Below are 17,245 nucleotides of genomic sequence, written 5' to 3'. Positions count from 1 at the left end.
GCCACATGGAAACATTGCATACTCAGATGCAATAGTGCATTTGGACAGGTGATTTATCTGGAGGGTGTAACGAGTATACCCTATTCAAGTGACTCAGCGAATCGTTACAACATGACAAGCTTCAGAGAACCTTAGATGCAACATGGAAAACTCATAAGAAGAACTACAGAAAGGTTGTGTGGTTGTTCATGAGCAGACTGTGAGATAGGGGTGTTAGAATTTCTCGAAACAGTTCGACTATAACCCTGCGATCGGGAAAGACAATCTTTTCTCGTGTATATGTCAACACTCTAACTAGGAACATTGATGAGTACATTGTATGCCAACACCCTAAGACTTGGATTTATGCTTAATACATCAAGAGCCTCCTGAACTTCACCTAAAAGTTTTATTGTCCCTCTAAACTTACAAAGTGTCACTTTAGTCGCCTCAACTTGCTTAAAATAACATATTTGCCACATATATTTTTTTAAAGTGACATATTGACTCCTCTAAACTTGTTTATAGCAATCCATACATTTTAATTTGTCTAAACTTGTAAAAAAATTCAAAACTTAAAAAATAAAAGCTTATTTGCGATTCTAATTCTTTAAAACAAACTAACTTTCTATTTTTTTTTTACACTTTTATGACATTTTTATAGATTTAGGGACTTAGTCATAACATTTTAAGCAAGTTTAAAAGGATATTGAGATATTATGTAAGTTCAGAAGGTCAATTAAGTTTTTTGAACAGCTTCAAGAAAAAACTAATATATTAAATCTAAATTTTGATGATAAATAACCAAATTCATCTATTGTCAACACTACTAGATAAGTTTGATATGCATAGGGTCTGTCGTTTGATTAAGTTATGTTTCTTAGGGCCTGTTTGTTTTACCTACTGTTTGCTGTTAGAAAAAACTGTTTTTCCAAAAGACGGTGATTCTTTTTTTTTTTTTATGGAAAACAGCTTCAAATAAAACAAACAGCACAAAAACCAGTACATCAAGCAGTGAAATTGCATTTTTCCGCCATAATCAAACTAGTTAAAAACCTAGGAACTTCTTCAATAAAAATGATCTGGTTTTACTGTGCAGCTCCCCACTTTGCAGTCTCATGAGCAACCACATTTGCCACTCTTCGAATATGATTAACAGACCAAGCATCAAAATTATTTAACCAGATCCTGATATCTTCTAGCATAATTGACCCGCAAAACTCAACAGAACCCGATCCATTGTTAGCGTTAGCCACAACTTGATTATCAGTTTCCACAACCACCCTCCTGCATCCGCCATTCCAAGCTGTCTCCAATCCTAAAATCATTGCTTGCATTTCTGCCATTTCAACTGAGTTCAGAGGTTGATACGGTGCCGCCGCGATGAACGCTGCTTCACCATAGGAGTCACGAATTACCGCACCGACACCGCCCGCTTCATTCTTTGACCAAGTGGCATCAACATTTACTTTGAACCAGCCAATAGGAGGGCCTTTCCAAATTGCAAGGCTGCTATCATTTGAATAATTTACAGGTTTTTCCTTTCGATTTGTTGCCTACCACGAAGATAACCAGTCACCTACAGCTTGAATGATCTTATCAACCGGCCACCATATATCCTCATGAAGTAACTGGTTCCTGCTGAACCAAATAAACTAGCAAATGATCAGCACTAAATTGAAATTCAGATCTTCCATTTTTTGCTTAATGCCCATCAACCAATTTAGAAAATCGGTGTCTTTCGTCTTCCATCTCCAATCATCACCAAAGAACGATTTCCATGTATCTTTTACAACCTTAAAATCTCGCAGGGCATGAAGGATGTCTTCAAGGAACCATTTACAACGAGGGCAGATCGATGGTGCATCAATTCCCCGACTTCGCAAGTTATTATAGGTGGGAAGAGTGTTTTTACCAGCTCTCCAGATGAAATGTTTCACTTTGAGAGGGAGGTTCAGCTTTCATATCCACGCACACCGGTCCCGGCTTTGTGACGATGATGACGCCATATCCCGAGACGACCGTCGGTTTTGCTCCGCAAGGTAATATGCTATTCTCACGAAGAAGACACCATCCCGAGTCGCGGCCAGTACAGTACATCAGGTGGGAATCTTCTGCTCAGAGGAATTTTTAGGATTTCCTTTGCCTCATCAGTACTAAAGGTGCCATTGAGTACATCAGTTCTCCAGGTGCCTGTATCAAAATTAATTAAGTTAGAAACACATGTGTTGTCCAAGGTGAGTAACCTTGTGATAGGCTTTTTGTATTGTAGTGTTGGCACCCAATTTGATGCCTAAATGTCCACCAATTCGCCATCTCCAATCCTCCAAAACGATGAGGTGTGGAAGTACTTAGCCTTAAAAATACGAACACAGAGGGATTCCGGCTGTTTAATCAATTTCCAAGCTTGCTCGGCAATTATAGCTAAATTAAATGATTCTAGCCATCTGAAACCTATGTCACCATCCGCTTTAGCTTTGCATAATACATCCCATGACAGCCAATGCATTGACCATTTCTGATCCGAACCACCCCACCAGAATCTTCTCATAAGAGCTTGGAGTTCCTTACAGACATTTTGGGGAACCAAAAAGCAGCTCATAATATATTGCGGAATCGATTGAGCCACGGCTTTGATAAGAATTTCCTTTCCCCCACTGGAGAGCAACTTCTCACCCCAACCCTGAAGTTTTTTGGAAAGCCTTTCCAGGAGGAATTGGAAAATAGCCTTTTTAGATCGGCCAATCAAAGTTGGCATACCCAAATATTTTGGTAAGTGGCCCCCGTCTTTCGCGCCAATCACTTGCAGTAATTCATCTTTTCGGCTATCAACAACGCCTCTGCTGAAGGAGATTTCTGATTTATCAAGATTCACCTTCTGCCCTGAGGCTTCCTCATACTCAATAAGGACCCTCTTAACCACATTCAGTTCATTATGGTTAGCCCTCCCAAAGATGATCGAGTCATCCGCAAATAGTAAATGACTTACCCTAGGGTAATTAGGACCCATACAAATACCATGCAGTTTACCTCTTGACTCTTCAAGTCTTATCCTGGCAGAAAGCCCTTCAGCACAAAGGAGAAATAGGTATGGGGATAGCGGATCTCCCTATCTTAACCCCCTACTAGGTTTTAACATCCCTTTTGGTTGGCCATTAATGAGAAAGGTAAACGAAACTGATGTAACACAAGCCATAATCCAATCAATAAATTGGTTCAAAAATCCCATCTGGGTCATAATACACTGCAAGTACCTCCATTCAATCCTGTCATAAGCCTTACTCATGTCAAGTTTGAATGCAAACGCCCCTTTTTTACCTCTGATGCGGTGCTTCATTGAGTGAAAGACCTCAAACGCAATTAAAGCATTATCGGTGATTGCTCTACCCGGGACAAAAGCACTTTGTACTTCATTGATGACATCATCCAGACACAGCTTGAGCCGATTTGCAAAGATCTTAGCCAGGATTTTATACAGAACATTGCACAAGCTGATTGGTCTAAGGTCCTGCACCCTCTCCGGTTTGTTTACTTTTGGGATAAGAGTTACAAAGGTGTGGTTTAAATTCAAGGGCATCATTCCCGTATTGAAAAAGCTTTTTGTCAGTTTAATCACATCATTCCCAACAATATCCCAAAAAGATTGATAGAAAAGTGAGGGCATACCGTCAGGTCCAGGAGCTTTATCTGGATGTATCTGGAAAGCAGCATTCCGAATCTCCTCGTCTGTAATCGGGCCAACTAGCATCTCAGCATGGGGGGGCCTGTATCTTACTGTCAACCGCTTGAATGAAACTATCAATCCCTCTTTGGACACCACTGGAAAACAACTCTTTATAGTACTTTATTACAACATCCGCAATCTGATCATCACCCGTAGCCCAACCCCCCATATCATTCTTTAATCTTCCAATCCCATTGTTTTTCCGAAAAAGACATAGATTCTATACTTTTATAAAAGATTACTTTTCAGAGGTAAAAGATAAACAGAAGATCACTAACCAAACACCTAACATTCGTCCGTTTTAAGTAAAAAGCTAATCAAGCTCATGAAATCAATTACCAAACAGCCCGGGCTCTTTTAGGAAAAAGTGAGAAAAAATTTGTTTGATGGCGTCAAACTAATGCTTGTCATCATTCACAACTTACCTTATTATTATTATTATTTTTAAGTGAAAGTAAAGCAAAAGCATTCAATTTACTAATTATTAATTACCGATCCATATGACATGAGAAATTATCCTATTTTATACTACCATTTCATTTTTTGGAAATGAGCCAATTAATAATACCACGGGATTCCGAAATCACATGATTTGTGTGATTATTATGTTGTCAACGGTCTAGAATCACTTCACTCGTTTTCACTACATTCCTTTTCTATTTAACTTTGAGGTTTAATACATTAGTTGACCTTAAATTTAATCAAAATTCAAAAAATTTAATTGACTCTTTTAATTTATTGTGTTTCATTTACTATATAAATTTATTTAAAATATAATGATTAAGTTTTTAAATTTATAAAAATATAAAAAAATATATAAAAGATAGAAAATTAATTTATTTTAATAATTTCATGAATTAGATTTTTAAATTTTAAATTTTGGTATAAAAAATTGAAATTTATACGTTTTAAACAAGTTCAGTACTGTCAATAAATCATCTTAAGATCCTATAAAAAAAATCACCTTAAGAAAATTCAAATAACAAATAGAATATTTTAAATAAGTTTTTTATATATAAAAATGCATACATCATTTTATAGATACGAAAACATCATGTACAACAAGAAAAGTAAGGAATAAAACCTTACTTAAGTCGGGAAAAAAAAAAAAAAAATTAAAAGACACTTTATAAATTTAGAGAATTTAAAGGATCTTACTTTAATTTGACATTATTAAAATGAATTTTTATGGACCCCACAGCATCCTTTAGCCAATAGTTTATTGGCTGACAAGAATTTGACCGTTGTAAACAACTATTTTCAAAACCCTCGTTTCAAAAATTAACACTATCAGCGCTCCAACAATTACTTTTTCCAGTCTCTTCAATATGAGATTTGAATCTCTTTGACTCGCGAATTCGATTTTAGCAGAGTGCCAGAAGCAAAGAGTGCATTGACAATAGAATCTTTACTTCAAAATAGGACCTTCCCTTCCCTGCTTCACTACCAACCGTCAGATCTGCCTCCAAATCCAGCAGCTCAGTTTATCTCTCAATTAAATTCCAAAGTCCCAATCTTCGTCTTCCTTCTCTTCATAGTTCGAAGTTTGAATTTTTTTTAGAACTTTTTCGAAGTTTGAGAAGTCACTCCCACTGGGTTGGAGAGAAAAAATATTATAACCTTCTGGGCATGTTTGGATAGCGAGAAAATTTTAGAATGCCAGTATCAACCAGGTCCAAAGTCAACAATCAAGAACACAATGGCCCAAATCCAGAGCAAGCCACAAGAACAAGATCAGGTCAAGAAGAAAGAAACCCTAGCACTCAATTCAGAAACCCTCATCACGGATTGAAAGAGCGGATGAAAGCTTTAACTCAATTATATGAGCAGCAAAAGAAAGCTTCTTTAGCTCTGAGGCACTCGTCCCCAAAATCCGAGGACAATCGATTTTCCTCTCATCCAAGCGTGGATCTTCTCAGTTCGTGCAATAAAGCAATCAAAGAAACTAATTGCTCAGAGCAAGAAAATGTAATGAGAGAGAACACCAATTTGAAGCCTAATTGTACTGTCACAAAAACATATGTGCTGCCTCAGCCATCTATTGATGATGCTAAGGAGAATCATTTGATGGGTCCAGATCGTGTAATCGGGATTGCCTCATGTGCGAGAAGGACGAGCATTTCCACCACGGTTGCGAGAAAGCTTTCATTGGGAAATGGAGTGCCACAAACGGAGCCAAGAGGGTTTCTTGGGAGTAAAAATGTGCAAGAAATAGAAAAATTGCAGGCTGTTTCGGAGAAAAATGAGGTTAGTGGAAGCCGGATTTCAGTATTTGTTAGACTTAGGCCAATTTCGAAGAAGGAGAAGGAGTCTGGTTCGCGATGCTGTGTGAGGATTGTGAATAGGAAAGATGTCTATTTGTCTGAGTTTGCCACTGAGAATGATTATCTCAGGCTAAAAAGGCTCCGGGGCCGCCATTTCACTTTTGATGCTTCATTTCCAGATTCTACTTCTCAACATGAAGTTTACTCTACCACGTGAGTCTCTATGAATTATGTTTTAATTTGCATATATTTTTAATTGTTGTGCTGTAATTTTTCATTATGTTGCAATTTGGTTGATGATGTGTTTGGTTGATGAGAAATTGATGTTTTAATAATGTAGTCACTGACTAGCTATGTGAATTATGATGTATAGCATTTTCCAGTAGAATATTGATGTTAAATATTGGCAAATGAAATGAATTTCAGGACAGCAGAACTTGTGGAAGCAGTGATGCAAGGAAGGAATGGATCAGTGTTCTGCTATGGTGCTACAGGTGCTGGTAAAACTTATACAATGCTTGGCACATTAGAGAATCCTGGAGTGATGGTTTTGGCCATTAAGGATCTTTTCAGCAAGGTTAGACAGAGAAGCTTTGATGGAAATCACGTGGTTCATCTTTGTTATCTCGAGGTTTACAACGAAACTGTCAGAGATTTGCTCTCTCCTGGAAGGCCTCTAGTGCTTAGAGAGGATAAACAGGTCCGCCTCTTCTCTACTTTAGTCGTTTCATTATCATGTTATATGATCTATATATTCCAAACTATTGTATATGATATAAATGGAACAAACATGATTATTGTGTCAAATAGGTCGTGTAAGTCGAGTTGTCTCAGAAATTGATAGTTCTACTCAACATTCATTTAATTCCTCAAAATTTCTGTTGCTTTTGCTTCTTTCCCTTGTAGAAGAGAGGGATTATAGTTCTATATAGAGTTGATGTATAATGACAATAACTTCAATGTAACAGGGAATTATAGCAGCTGGCCTCACTCAGTACAGAGCTTATTCTACTGATGAAGTAATTCCCCACTTCCACAAATGCTAAATTTGAATGTTATTAATGTTTTGATAAGGAAGTAGTGACATTTTAATCTGTGTTGTGTCAGGTAATGGCATTGCTGCAAAGAGGTAATCAAAACCGAACCACTGAGCCAACGCGTGCCAATGAAACCTCTTCAAGATCACATGCTATTCTACAGGTAATGGTTCTCTTCCTTATCATTGATGTAAGAAAATCTATTTGCACAATGGTTTTAGTTCTTGAAAGATATGTTATTGTTGTTTCAGGTTGTTGTCGAATACCGAGTTAAGGATGCTTTCCAAAGTGTTGAGAATAGAATAGGGAAGCTCTCACTGATTGATCTTGCAGGGTCAGAAAGAGCCTTAGCAACTGATCAGAGGACACTTAGATCACTTGAGGGTGCCAACATAAACCGGTCACTACTTGCATTGAGCAGCTGCATTAATGCCCTTGTAGAAGGTAAAAAGCATATACCATACCGGAACTCGAAGCTTACTCAGCTGCTCAAGGACTCGTTAGGAGGCGTTTGCAACACTGTAATGATAGCTAATATCAGTCCAAGCAATCTCTCATTTGGTGAAACTCAAAACACCTTGCATTGGGCTGATAGAGCCAAGGAAATCAGGACAAAGGTGGAAACTTTTTTAGCTTCTTATTTGAGAGTTTTTGTAGCCATTGTTGTAGTATTCATATGGGAATTGATTTTTGCAGGCCTGTGAAGCTAACGTGGAAGTACAATTACCAGAACCTGATGTAGAACAGGCCAAACTAGTACTTGAACTCCAGAAAGAGAACCGTGAACTGAGAGTACAATTAGCTCGTCAGCAGCAGAAACTACTAACAGTCCAAGCACAAGCCATGGCTGCACATGCTTCCCCTACGCCACCTTCTGTTTCGTCTCTATTGACTCCTCCAACATCTGGCCAACCAAATGAAAAAAGAAAAACAAAGACTTCCTTCTTAGGTAGGAATTGTTTCACGCCTGAATCCAGGAGAAAGGAAGGAGATGAAGTAGTTAAAGAGCTTCAGCGGACAGTGAAGGCATTAGAGGCCGAGATTGAGAGAATGAAGAAGGATCATGCTTCGCAAATAAAGCAGAAAGATGACCGAATTCGTGAACTTTCACGAAAGAGTGAGAAAGGGTTACAAGTAGTTGCAGTAGAAGGAGCAAAGAGAGTGGTGGCTAGATCTAACATTAGACCAAAGGAGTCAAATGTTGGTGAATTGAAGAGTCCGAGTCACCGGTTTAAGTCACCAGCTGCAACTGCAAAGAAACGAAGCTTTTGGGACATAACAACAGCCAACAGCCCTTCAGCTGCTACAGTTAGAAAAACCAGAAGCCATGTAGCTGCAGAGGCTGCTGTTGCTGCTCCCTCCATGCTTCTTCAGGTAAACTCACCTTTTCTCTCTAATGTTCATATCATTTTGTTTCTATCTTCTGTTTTGCGACTGATGCGTCCATCTTTGATTACATAATTCAGCCAGGTTTTGCTCGTCAAAGACCCTCAAACTTTGAAGTAGGCAAGAAGAGTTAGCAATGCAAAAGAGATTAAAAAAAAGAGAGTAAAAAGACAAAGATAGATAACAGTGTCCTTCAGGGTTTTTTTTCTAATCCTTCCTGAGACATGCTTCTGTTACAGCTGATTTACAGTTGTTATGTTGATTTCTTTTCCTGAAATTGACTTGTTCCATTCATTAGTACATATTTCACAACAATGGGTATTTATTCATTCATTTTGTCTTCTGTAATTTGATCTTGCTATTGAGAAGCTCCACTAACACAACATATGTTTAATGCTTATTTTTCCTTCCTTCAGGGGTTTATTCATATGGTTTCAGGTTTCTGAGCTATGTTCCTTACCAGTTCCTTTGCAATTTTCAGTCCATAAGTTGATTTTTATTGCCATTGTAGATAGGTCTAACTTGTTGATTTTGGGAAATTGATTCCTGGACCATGTTTCTTATCAGTTCCCTTGAGACCGACTTTATGCTATTCACTGAGAACTTGTAATCATCCATCAAAAGGTCAAGCATCCCATGGATTTTTATCAAATTTAAATTTCTTGTTGCAGAACTATCTTAGAGTATTAGTTTAATTGTTTGGAACTTATGCTTCTTCCACCTGCTGTAAAACTATTGAGTATTGGATGTAAAACTATGTTTAGCTCAATGTGACTTGTGCTATCTTTGGCAAGTTCAAGTGAGTTTTGATTCACTTCTGAAAAGCTCAGCAGCTTCTGTTTAGTTTGTTATTCATTTTTCCATTCATTGCAAAGTTAATTATTATTCTGGATCTTGTTAGTTTATTTTATGCTAAGGAGATATGAACAAAATGCTAATGTTAGTAATGTTTAATGTTGCATATTTGTTATTTGCATTTCACTGTAAAATGTTGTGTTTTCCAGGTCATGTTTCAATGGTGGGCTTGTATGATACAATTAATAGAATAAAATTCCAATATGAAATATATGATTGGGCCTAATATATTGTTAGCCTTTGTATTTGTTCAAAAGATTCTAATAACTCATCCAATTTTTAAATTGACTAATTGGTCCTATGTGACGGAGCAAGTGAAATATTTAAATAAATTGAAACATGCATTTCTTTATGCAATTCGAAGAGCTAATGTCATTTTAAGTAAGTTAAAAAGAATAAATAAGTCATTATTAGTAGTAGCTATAAGTAAGTTAAAAAGAATAAATGAGTCATTATTAGTAGTAGCAGAGCTAGACTTATGATACCAACTTGAGTTTTAGAAACTATAGGGAGAAAGCAAGGAGGATTAAGATAGTTAGCTTCCTAGTCACTACTAGCTAACTAACAAAAATAACAAAATGTAGCTCTAATAAGCAAAATGACAATTATAAAATCTAATACATATCAATTTATACCCCTTAAAATATTGACATCAAGGTTCACGGTAGGAAACCACTTCTTGATGTCAAAGGCAAACTCCCAAGTAGCATTTTCTGGTCTTCCCCTCCCCCAACCATTGAATCAACAATTTAGTACCGGCTTGATTTCCTTGTTTCACCATTTTTATATCCAGCACAACAATAGGAGTTGGCAGATGCACCTCAGGGCCATGCAAAAGTGTTAAAACCCTACAACTTGATTGAAACCTTCTTCTTGAGTTGGGAGACATGAAACACATGATGGATAAAGAAGCTTGAAGGTAATACGAGTCTGTAAGTTGCTTGACCCACCTTATCTTCCACATGTTAGGGGCCATAAAACAAGGGAGATGATTTTTCACTAGAATGTTGGACTATGATATGCTGCTTGTAAGGTTGTAGCTTGACAAATAGCCAGTCACTAATACTAAACTGCTTGTCAACTCTGTGAGAGTCTGTCTGTTGCTTCATCCTAGGATGAGCCCTCAATAGCTAAAACTTCATAAATTAAAGGGCCAATTCCTTGTCCCTCAAGAGTTGATCCATAAATTCAATTGTAGAATCACCAGGAAATTAAGGGATATACAGAGCCAACCGATATCGAAGGGGTCTATCCCTTTATACGCGACCTATCGATGCGTTTGTCGGTAATCCGCCCCGAAAGGTCCCTATGTATATCAAACCTCTACATATAAGGGGCACACACTACAGGCTATCTCGAATCCCAAAGTGTTCATAAGGTTCCACCCTTAGGAAGACATTCACCTCTCTTCAAGAAGGTCGAATGCGTTGTTGGTCCCTTATAACGTAACAAGTTAGTTCCAAGGGGGGGATATGAACTATTTAAAATTTTAGTACGTTAAGGCTGACTTCTTTTTCTTTGAAAAAGGATTACACAGCGCGCTGAGTTAATTAAGACACTAGCTTAGTCAACTGGTGACTAAGTCAGCTTCTTTCTTTGAGTCAGGAGATAGAACTTGAGTCTATTCCTGAACTCAGATACTCAATGCACACAACTCAGCGTGACCTCTTTACTTGGTCAGTTTTGTTTAAGCAATCAATATATATATGAAGGAGTTTAAGGTTAGAAAGATGTTACTCAGCAGATTTATCCAGGTTCGGCCTCTAAGCCTACGTCCTGTCCCCGGAACACGTTCCGAGCTTTAGAATTCTCTACTGAGCTCTTTAACGGTAGAGCATCAAACCTTTTACAACTTAGAAGCTGAGTATAACAAGAGTACCTTCCTCTATAGCTCTACTCACTCCTAATCTCTCGCTGAGTACTATAACCGAGTACTCAGCCTCTCCTTTCTAATCTCTAGAAATGATAAAGATTTGTCCTAAACAACAATTGCTAAGACACCTTAGATGATTAGATAATCACTCTAGACTTTTACACGAAAGATATATAATTTGGTGTAAGAATTTGCTTTTGCTTTTCTTCACAGAACTTGAGTAGAATTTTGGTCAGCGTAATGGCTTGATAATGTTCTGTGTGTTACAATGAAGCATATGAAGGGCACTATTTATAGAGACGTCTGAGACATCAGTCATTTCGAATTTCAAAATAACCGTTGGAGGGAAACGGCTTCCTGTCGTTGTCACTCAGTTTTGCTCAGAGCTCTCGGCTAATCAGATTTCAGTATCTTCTGTCATCGGTCAGTGTAGAGGAGCTTTTAGTCAGCTTGGCAGAATGTCTCTCCATTTATGGTAAGGTCAACTAGACAGCGTCCTGTGTCTTCTGAACTTTACCCAAAGTGGAAACACTTTGTCTGGAAGTTGTTCTTGCTCAGCTGCTGTCTTGTACTCTTTGTCGATTCAACTCAGCAGCTTCACTCTGAAGTTGTTCAATGAAGGTCTTCTAGATCCTTCTCTTGCTGAGTTGCGTTTTGATCATAACGACATCGTTTTGCACACGCGGGCCGAGTTGTCTTCATCTATTTGACTTGGGCTTTGACTTCCGTATTGGGCTTTAAGACTTTTAGTCTTTATGTCTTATAAACAATTTAACTCAACATTGAACAAACATATTAGTTAAATAAATCAAAGCATTTAAACTTAGTGTGTTTAGAATATATTTAATTTTACTTAGATAATTTTGTCAAATCAAAATCATGTGGAAAGGTGTTTCAACAAATTCCCCCATTTTGATGTTGGCAAAACTATTCAGCGAGGAACTCAGTATTGAGCTCCCCCATGATAGTTGACCTATTATTACTTAGCAAACTCCCCCATCAGGGTTGAGCTACTGACTTAGTTTTAACTCTAAACATTCTAAGGTTTAATCGAGTAGGTCTAAGGTCAGTTTTCAGATATAGGTCAGCTCATGGAACATATTCTATTTTACCCAGTATTAAGCGGAAGGTTTATCATTCAGAGAGCGCTGAGTAATTGTTTTGTTCAATGGGTCTTATTAGACAGTGTTTTATAAGCATACAGGTCAATGTCAAACATTTGATCAGCATGGGATACAATCAACAAGTATTATAGACAGTAAACACAGTTGATGTAATTGAAGATACATAATAATTAAATACTCAGCATCATATATAAACTACTCAGGTTAGGATCTTTAGTCGGCTTTTGAACAGGGAGATCGATGACTGTTTTCTGACTTGCCTTTACTAATCTTCTTCTACGAGGAGGAGTGGGATCAGCTTGGATAGATTCTCCTGAGTGAGAAGGAGAGGTTTCTTCTTGATCAGCATCGGGCTGATTAGCTTGTACTTGTACTTTATCTGCATCCAACTCAGTGTTAGTTGGGTCAGCAGCTTCCTCTTCACTCGCTGTTTCCTCAGCGTCATCCTGATCGTTGTCTTCTTCTTCCTCATCATCCTGATCTGAGTTATCTAATTCTTCTTCCACCTGAGTGATGAAGTGATCATCCAGTTCCACATCATCTTCTTGATGCTCAGCTTCAGTTCCTTGACACTGTGTGAAGTGAGAATCACCAGGAACAATGATGTCAGTGGGGATAGCATCAATTGGGGTCAGCTCTGAAGACTTCTTCTTCTTCAGAGGTTGCTCAGCATCCAGTCTTTCCTCTGTATCAGGCTCATCTTGCCTGCTTCTCTTCTCAGCTGACTTAGGTCTCTCCTGACCTTTTTGAGCAACTGACTTAGGCTTCTTGGCCTGAGGCTCAACTTTCTTTGAAGGAGTCCCAACAGCTTTCCTCTTTCGGGCAGCTGGAGCCTTTGTCCTTTTGCCCTTCTTTGAGACAGTTGTCTCCTCATCAGCTTCATCAGCATTTTTGCCTTTCTTAATTGGTTGGTCATATTTCAAGGCACGCAGCGCAGCAGCTATGATCTCAGAGCCTTGGGCCTCAGTTTCCTCGAACAGGTCAACCTGATGGTCTTTGAGGATTCTGGTTATGAGTGAGCCCAGCCTAAGAGTTCCAGTGCTCCTCTAGAAGCCAGCAATTAAGAAAACTGGCATATTGATGGGCTTGTAGGTCAGCATATGCCATATGAAGCATTGCTCGAAATTTGTCGCAGAGCTAGTGCAATTAATCTTGGGGTAGATGTAATTGGTCAGCAGATAGTGTGCCATCTTTTGGTGCTGGCCCATTGATGAACTTGAGATTTCTCCAGAATGGCTAGGGGGTTTGCAGAAGGTGGCTACATACCCAGTTCCTTCATGATCACCAGTTCTCCTCATCTTTGTTCCCTCATTTTTCAATTTAAGCAAATTGGCAAGGTAGGTAGGGTTGATGAAGATTGTTTTCTCCTTTACCACGGTTACTAGGAAGTCCTGGTTATTGATGCGGATTCCGGAGAATCCTCACTGAGGGATAAGTGTACCCCGTCGTTATCAAGTAATAAATTTCTGGTTTAAGTCCAGGTTATCGTCCACAGGATTTATTTCTGCAAGTACCAAGCTACTCGGTCTCGGATGTTATCTAGGCTTAGGGGGTTTTGATTTTGGTTTGTTTAATTAATCTACTCCTAGGTTGAATTATACTAATCCTAGCTAAGTTATCTAATTCTAACTAAATTATCTAAGTTATTCTACGCCTAACTAAGTTACTCTACCCCTAATTGATCTTTTACCAAAGCAATTAACTGAATGAACATGAAGGAATACGATGATAACAACGATAGAATGTTTAAGCAATTGAATTGAAACTAAGTCGCTTGTGTCCAAGGCGATTAACCCGACCTATCCTCCTAAAGTCCCTAGTTCGTGATTCCCTTGTAAGGTCAAAACTAGCTCTAAGGCTCAGTAATTTGGGCTTAATCTTCTATAGGGTCGTCAATCCTATAGGCACTGACTAGGTCAGATTCAGCTCGCAATATGTGCCAACCTAATTTTGAGATTATCGAATGAGTTAAACCAATCAGACAAAGCGCGAGACAAAGATTAAAACATCAAAACAATTGAATGAACAAAAACTATATTATATATCAAAGATGAATGTATTGTCACGAAGTTACAATAAACCTAGAATTCATAGCATGTATCAGAGGCTAGACAGAATATAAAAGAAGAAAAATCCCTTTCAGGGAACCTGTCTACCAATGCAGGCGTCTTTCTAGGATTTAAGGATGGAGCTTGAGTAATCCTCGGTGAACGGAGCTTCGAAGGTATCTTCAATGGAGGTTTGAAGGATATGGAGGAGGTGGAGAGGATTTCTCAAGGTGGAAGCTAAGCTAATTACAAAAGTAAAAGATATTTAATTTACAATTGAAAATTCCTATTTATAGACGCGTCTCGGGCCTCGTTTTGACCTATTTTCGTGTCCTAGTTGGTGTAGGAAGACGTGGGGCCGAACGTGGCTTCGTGGGGGCGGAATTGGTCTTTTTGACCAATTCCCGCAGGGCTGCTCGCCGAGCAGGAAAGGCTGCTCGGCGAGCAGGCCACCAGGGGCCTGCTCGGCGAGCAGAAATGGCCCGTGGGGCCCTGCTCGCCGAGCGTTTTCACCCGAAGCGTGCTCGATCCAAGCTTGATGAGTTCCGCGACCTTTTTCGTCCGACTTCACACCTGCACATGCATAAAAACTCCAGAAAACATTAGTCCAAAAGCCAAATTGATCCGTCAATCGCTTATTTTGAGCAAACGCTTCGTTTGGTGCGACTTTTGATGGACCAATTAGCTTCAAAAGATAACGGAACTCTAATACGCATGCTATTTCGGCCGTATTTGCCTAAATTGATTACAAAACGAGCCTAAACGACGAAAAGTAAATAGAATGTTCTCAATTCCTAACTAACTCACACAAAAGCATTTAAATGCGAGAATTGCTCGCTTATTAGCCAAATAACTCTAAAAACCGTCCTAAAACCGTACCCAAAGATAGGGGTTTTTGACCCCTATCAGTTATCGTTAGCAACCCGTAAGTTATGGTAGAATTCCCTTACTAGGTCAGGGTAAGTGGGATCTCTAATGGAGAACAGCTCGGTCCAGTCATTCTTCGATATCCATTCAAAGAATGGTTGCTCGGTTGTTACGAAGGCCTCAGAGAACCATCGTGAGAAGTCTATTTTCCACTCTCTAACGTCTGCGAAGACTTTGGTGTAGGTTCTGACCTTGGTCGGCTTTCCCTTAGAGGAGGTGGCTTGACCAGCTTTGCCTTTGCTCGGCGTAGTGACCTTTGTAGCTTCAGGCGAAGTAGTTTGCCTGGAAGGTTCATCAGAACTGGTCTTAGGATGACCGGCACCAGAGATGTTAACGGAAACCTTAGTCATAGTTTCAGAGAAAGATTGGGAAGTTTTGAGAGTTTTTAGAGAGAGAATGCTTATGCCAGAAAATTCGGTAAGCGTAAAGAGATAACAATGGGGATTTACCCATTATTTATAGCGGTGAAAAGTGGATCTTATCGAATCCATGTGTCAGTTTTGCCTTGGGGTTGTCAACCGACAATGATCCTAGCTTTTATGACACATTCGGTGCATACGTCATCCTAGGTGGCTATTCGCGTGCTCTAGCATTAAATGCAACGGATCTTATACTCAGCGTTTAGAATACTAAGCGTTTTATATTCTGAGTTGTGAGTTTTATACAAACGGATGATTTCTCAGTTTGAGATAACTACTCGGTGCCAATGTTTGCTCAGTATGTGATATTCATTCATTCAGCATTAATCACTCAGCATACATCTATTCACTCAGCAAATAATAGATCACTCAGCATCTTAATTCACTCAGCATGAATATATATTAAGAGCTGGAATTTACTGAAGAGGATTAAACATACCAATGGCTTCTCTCAGTATGATGAACTGCTCACGAGCCAGTGGCTTTGTGAAGATATCCGCAAGCTGCTCATCCGTTGGGACGTAGGTCAGCTTTATCTCACCCTTGAGTACATGGTCTCTAATGAAGTGATGTCTTATGCTGACATGCTTCATCCTGCTGTGTTAAATTGGGTTCTTGGATAGATCAATTGCACTTTTGTTGTCACATTTGACCTCAATTGTCTTTGTTTGAACACCATAGTCTTCAAGCTGTTTCTTAATCCATAGGACTTGAGCAACACAGTGTCCAACAGCAATGTACTCAGCTTCAGTGGTAGATAAGGCTACTGACGCCTGCTTCTTGCTGAACCAAGATACAAGACAGCTTCCTAAGAAGAGACATCCTCCAGAGGTGCTTTTTTGTTCAAGCTTGTCTCGTCCGTAGTCAGCGTCAGTGTATCCAACGAGTGTGAAACCATGAGTGTTGGGATACCATAAACCTGCATTCACTGAGCTTTGCAAATATCTAAGGATTCTTTTTACAGCTATGTAATGAGATTCCTTAGGGTTAGATTGATATCTAGCACAGTAGCATACTGAGAACTGAATGTCCGGTCTACTTGCTGTTAAGTAAAGTAGAGAGCCTATCATACCTCGATACAATTTGCTGTCTACCGACTTACCATTCTCGTCAGCGCAGAGGACAGTGTCAGTACCCATAGGAGTAGATATTGGCTTGCAATTTTCAAGATCATATTTCTTCAATATCTCCTTGGCATATTTAGCTTGACTGATGAAGATGCCATTTTTCCCTTGTTTGATTTGAAGTCCAAGGAAGAAGTTGAGTTCTCCCATCATTGACATTTCAAACTCAGTCTGCATTTTCTTGCTAAATTCCTTGCACATTGACTCATTAGTAGCACCGAAAATAATATCATCAACATATATTTGAGCCAGCAGGGTGTCTTTACCCTTTCTCTTAATGAATAAGGTTGTATCAGCTTTGCCTCTGACATAGTTTCTAGTCAGCAGGAAACTGGTCAGCCTCTCATACCAAGCACGTGGTGCTTGTTTGAGGCCGTACAGAGCCTTTTTGAGTTTAAAAACGTGGTTTGGGAACTTAGGATCCTCAAACCCTGGAGGTTGATTAACATAAACTTCCTCGTTTATAACTCCATTAAGGAATGCAC

General features: G+C 38.9%; 1 protein-coding gene across 1 annotated transcript; it reads left to right on the top strand.

Moving 5' to 3' along the window:
- The first annotated feature begins 5,024 nt into the window (after nt 1-5,024).
- LOC136217900 (kinesin-like protein KIN-8A) lies at nt 5,025-8,805 on the top strand. The gene is made up of 7 exons (XM_066004596.1): nt 5,025-6,180; nt 6,394-6,667; nt 6,936-6,986; nt 7,075-7,167; nt 7,256-7,621; nt 7,701-8,378; nt 8,471-8,805. Exons 1-7 carry the CDS (start codon nt 5,360-5,362, stop codon nt 8,522-8,524), a joined length of 2,337 nt encoding a protein of 778 aa, XP_065860668.1. The 5' UTR covers nt 5,025-5,359; the 3' UTR covers nt 8,525-8,805.
- The last annotated feature ends 8,440 nt before the right edge of the window (nt 8,806-17,245 follow it).

The sequence above is a fragment of the Euphorbia lathyris genome, chromosome 2 (assembly GCF_963576675.1).
Source record: "Euphorbia lathyris chromosome 2, ddEupLath1.1, whole genome shotgun sequence".
In the NCBI taxonomy this organism is placed as follows: domain Eukaryota; kingdom Viridiplantae; phylum Streptophyta; class Magnoliopsida; order Malpighiales; family Euphorbiaceae; genus Euphorbia; species Euphorbia lathyris.
The sequence above is the reverse complement of the archived record's forward strand: the minus strand, read 5'-3'. Positions and strand labels throughout refer to the sequence as shown.

What these genes read in the sequence shown, in the direction of transcription:
- LOC136217900 (XM_066004596.1), top strand. Translation starts at nt 5,360, where the DNA reads ATGCCAGTATCAACCAGGTCCAAAGTCAACAATCAAGAACACAATGGC. An exon ending in TGCTTAGAGAGGATAAACAG is followed by an intron (nt 6,668 to 6,935) that starts GTCCGCCTCTTC and finishes TCAATGTAACAG; the next exon opens with GGAATTATAGCAGCTGGCCT. An exon ending in CTCCCTCCATGCTTCTTCAG is followed by an intron (nt 8,379 to 8,470) that starts GTAAACTCACCT and finishes TACATAATTCAG; the next exon opens with CCAGGTTTTGCTCGTCAAAG.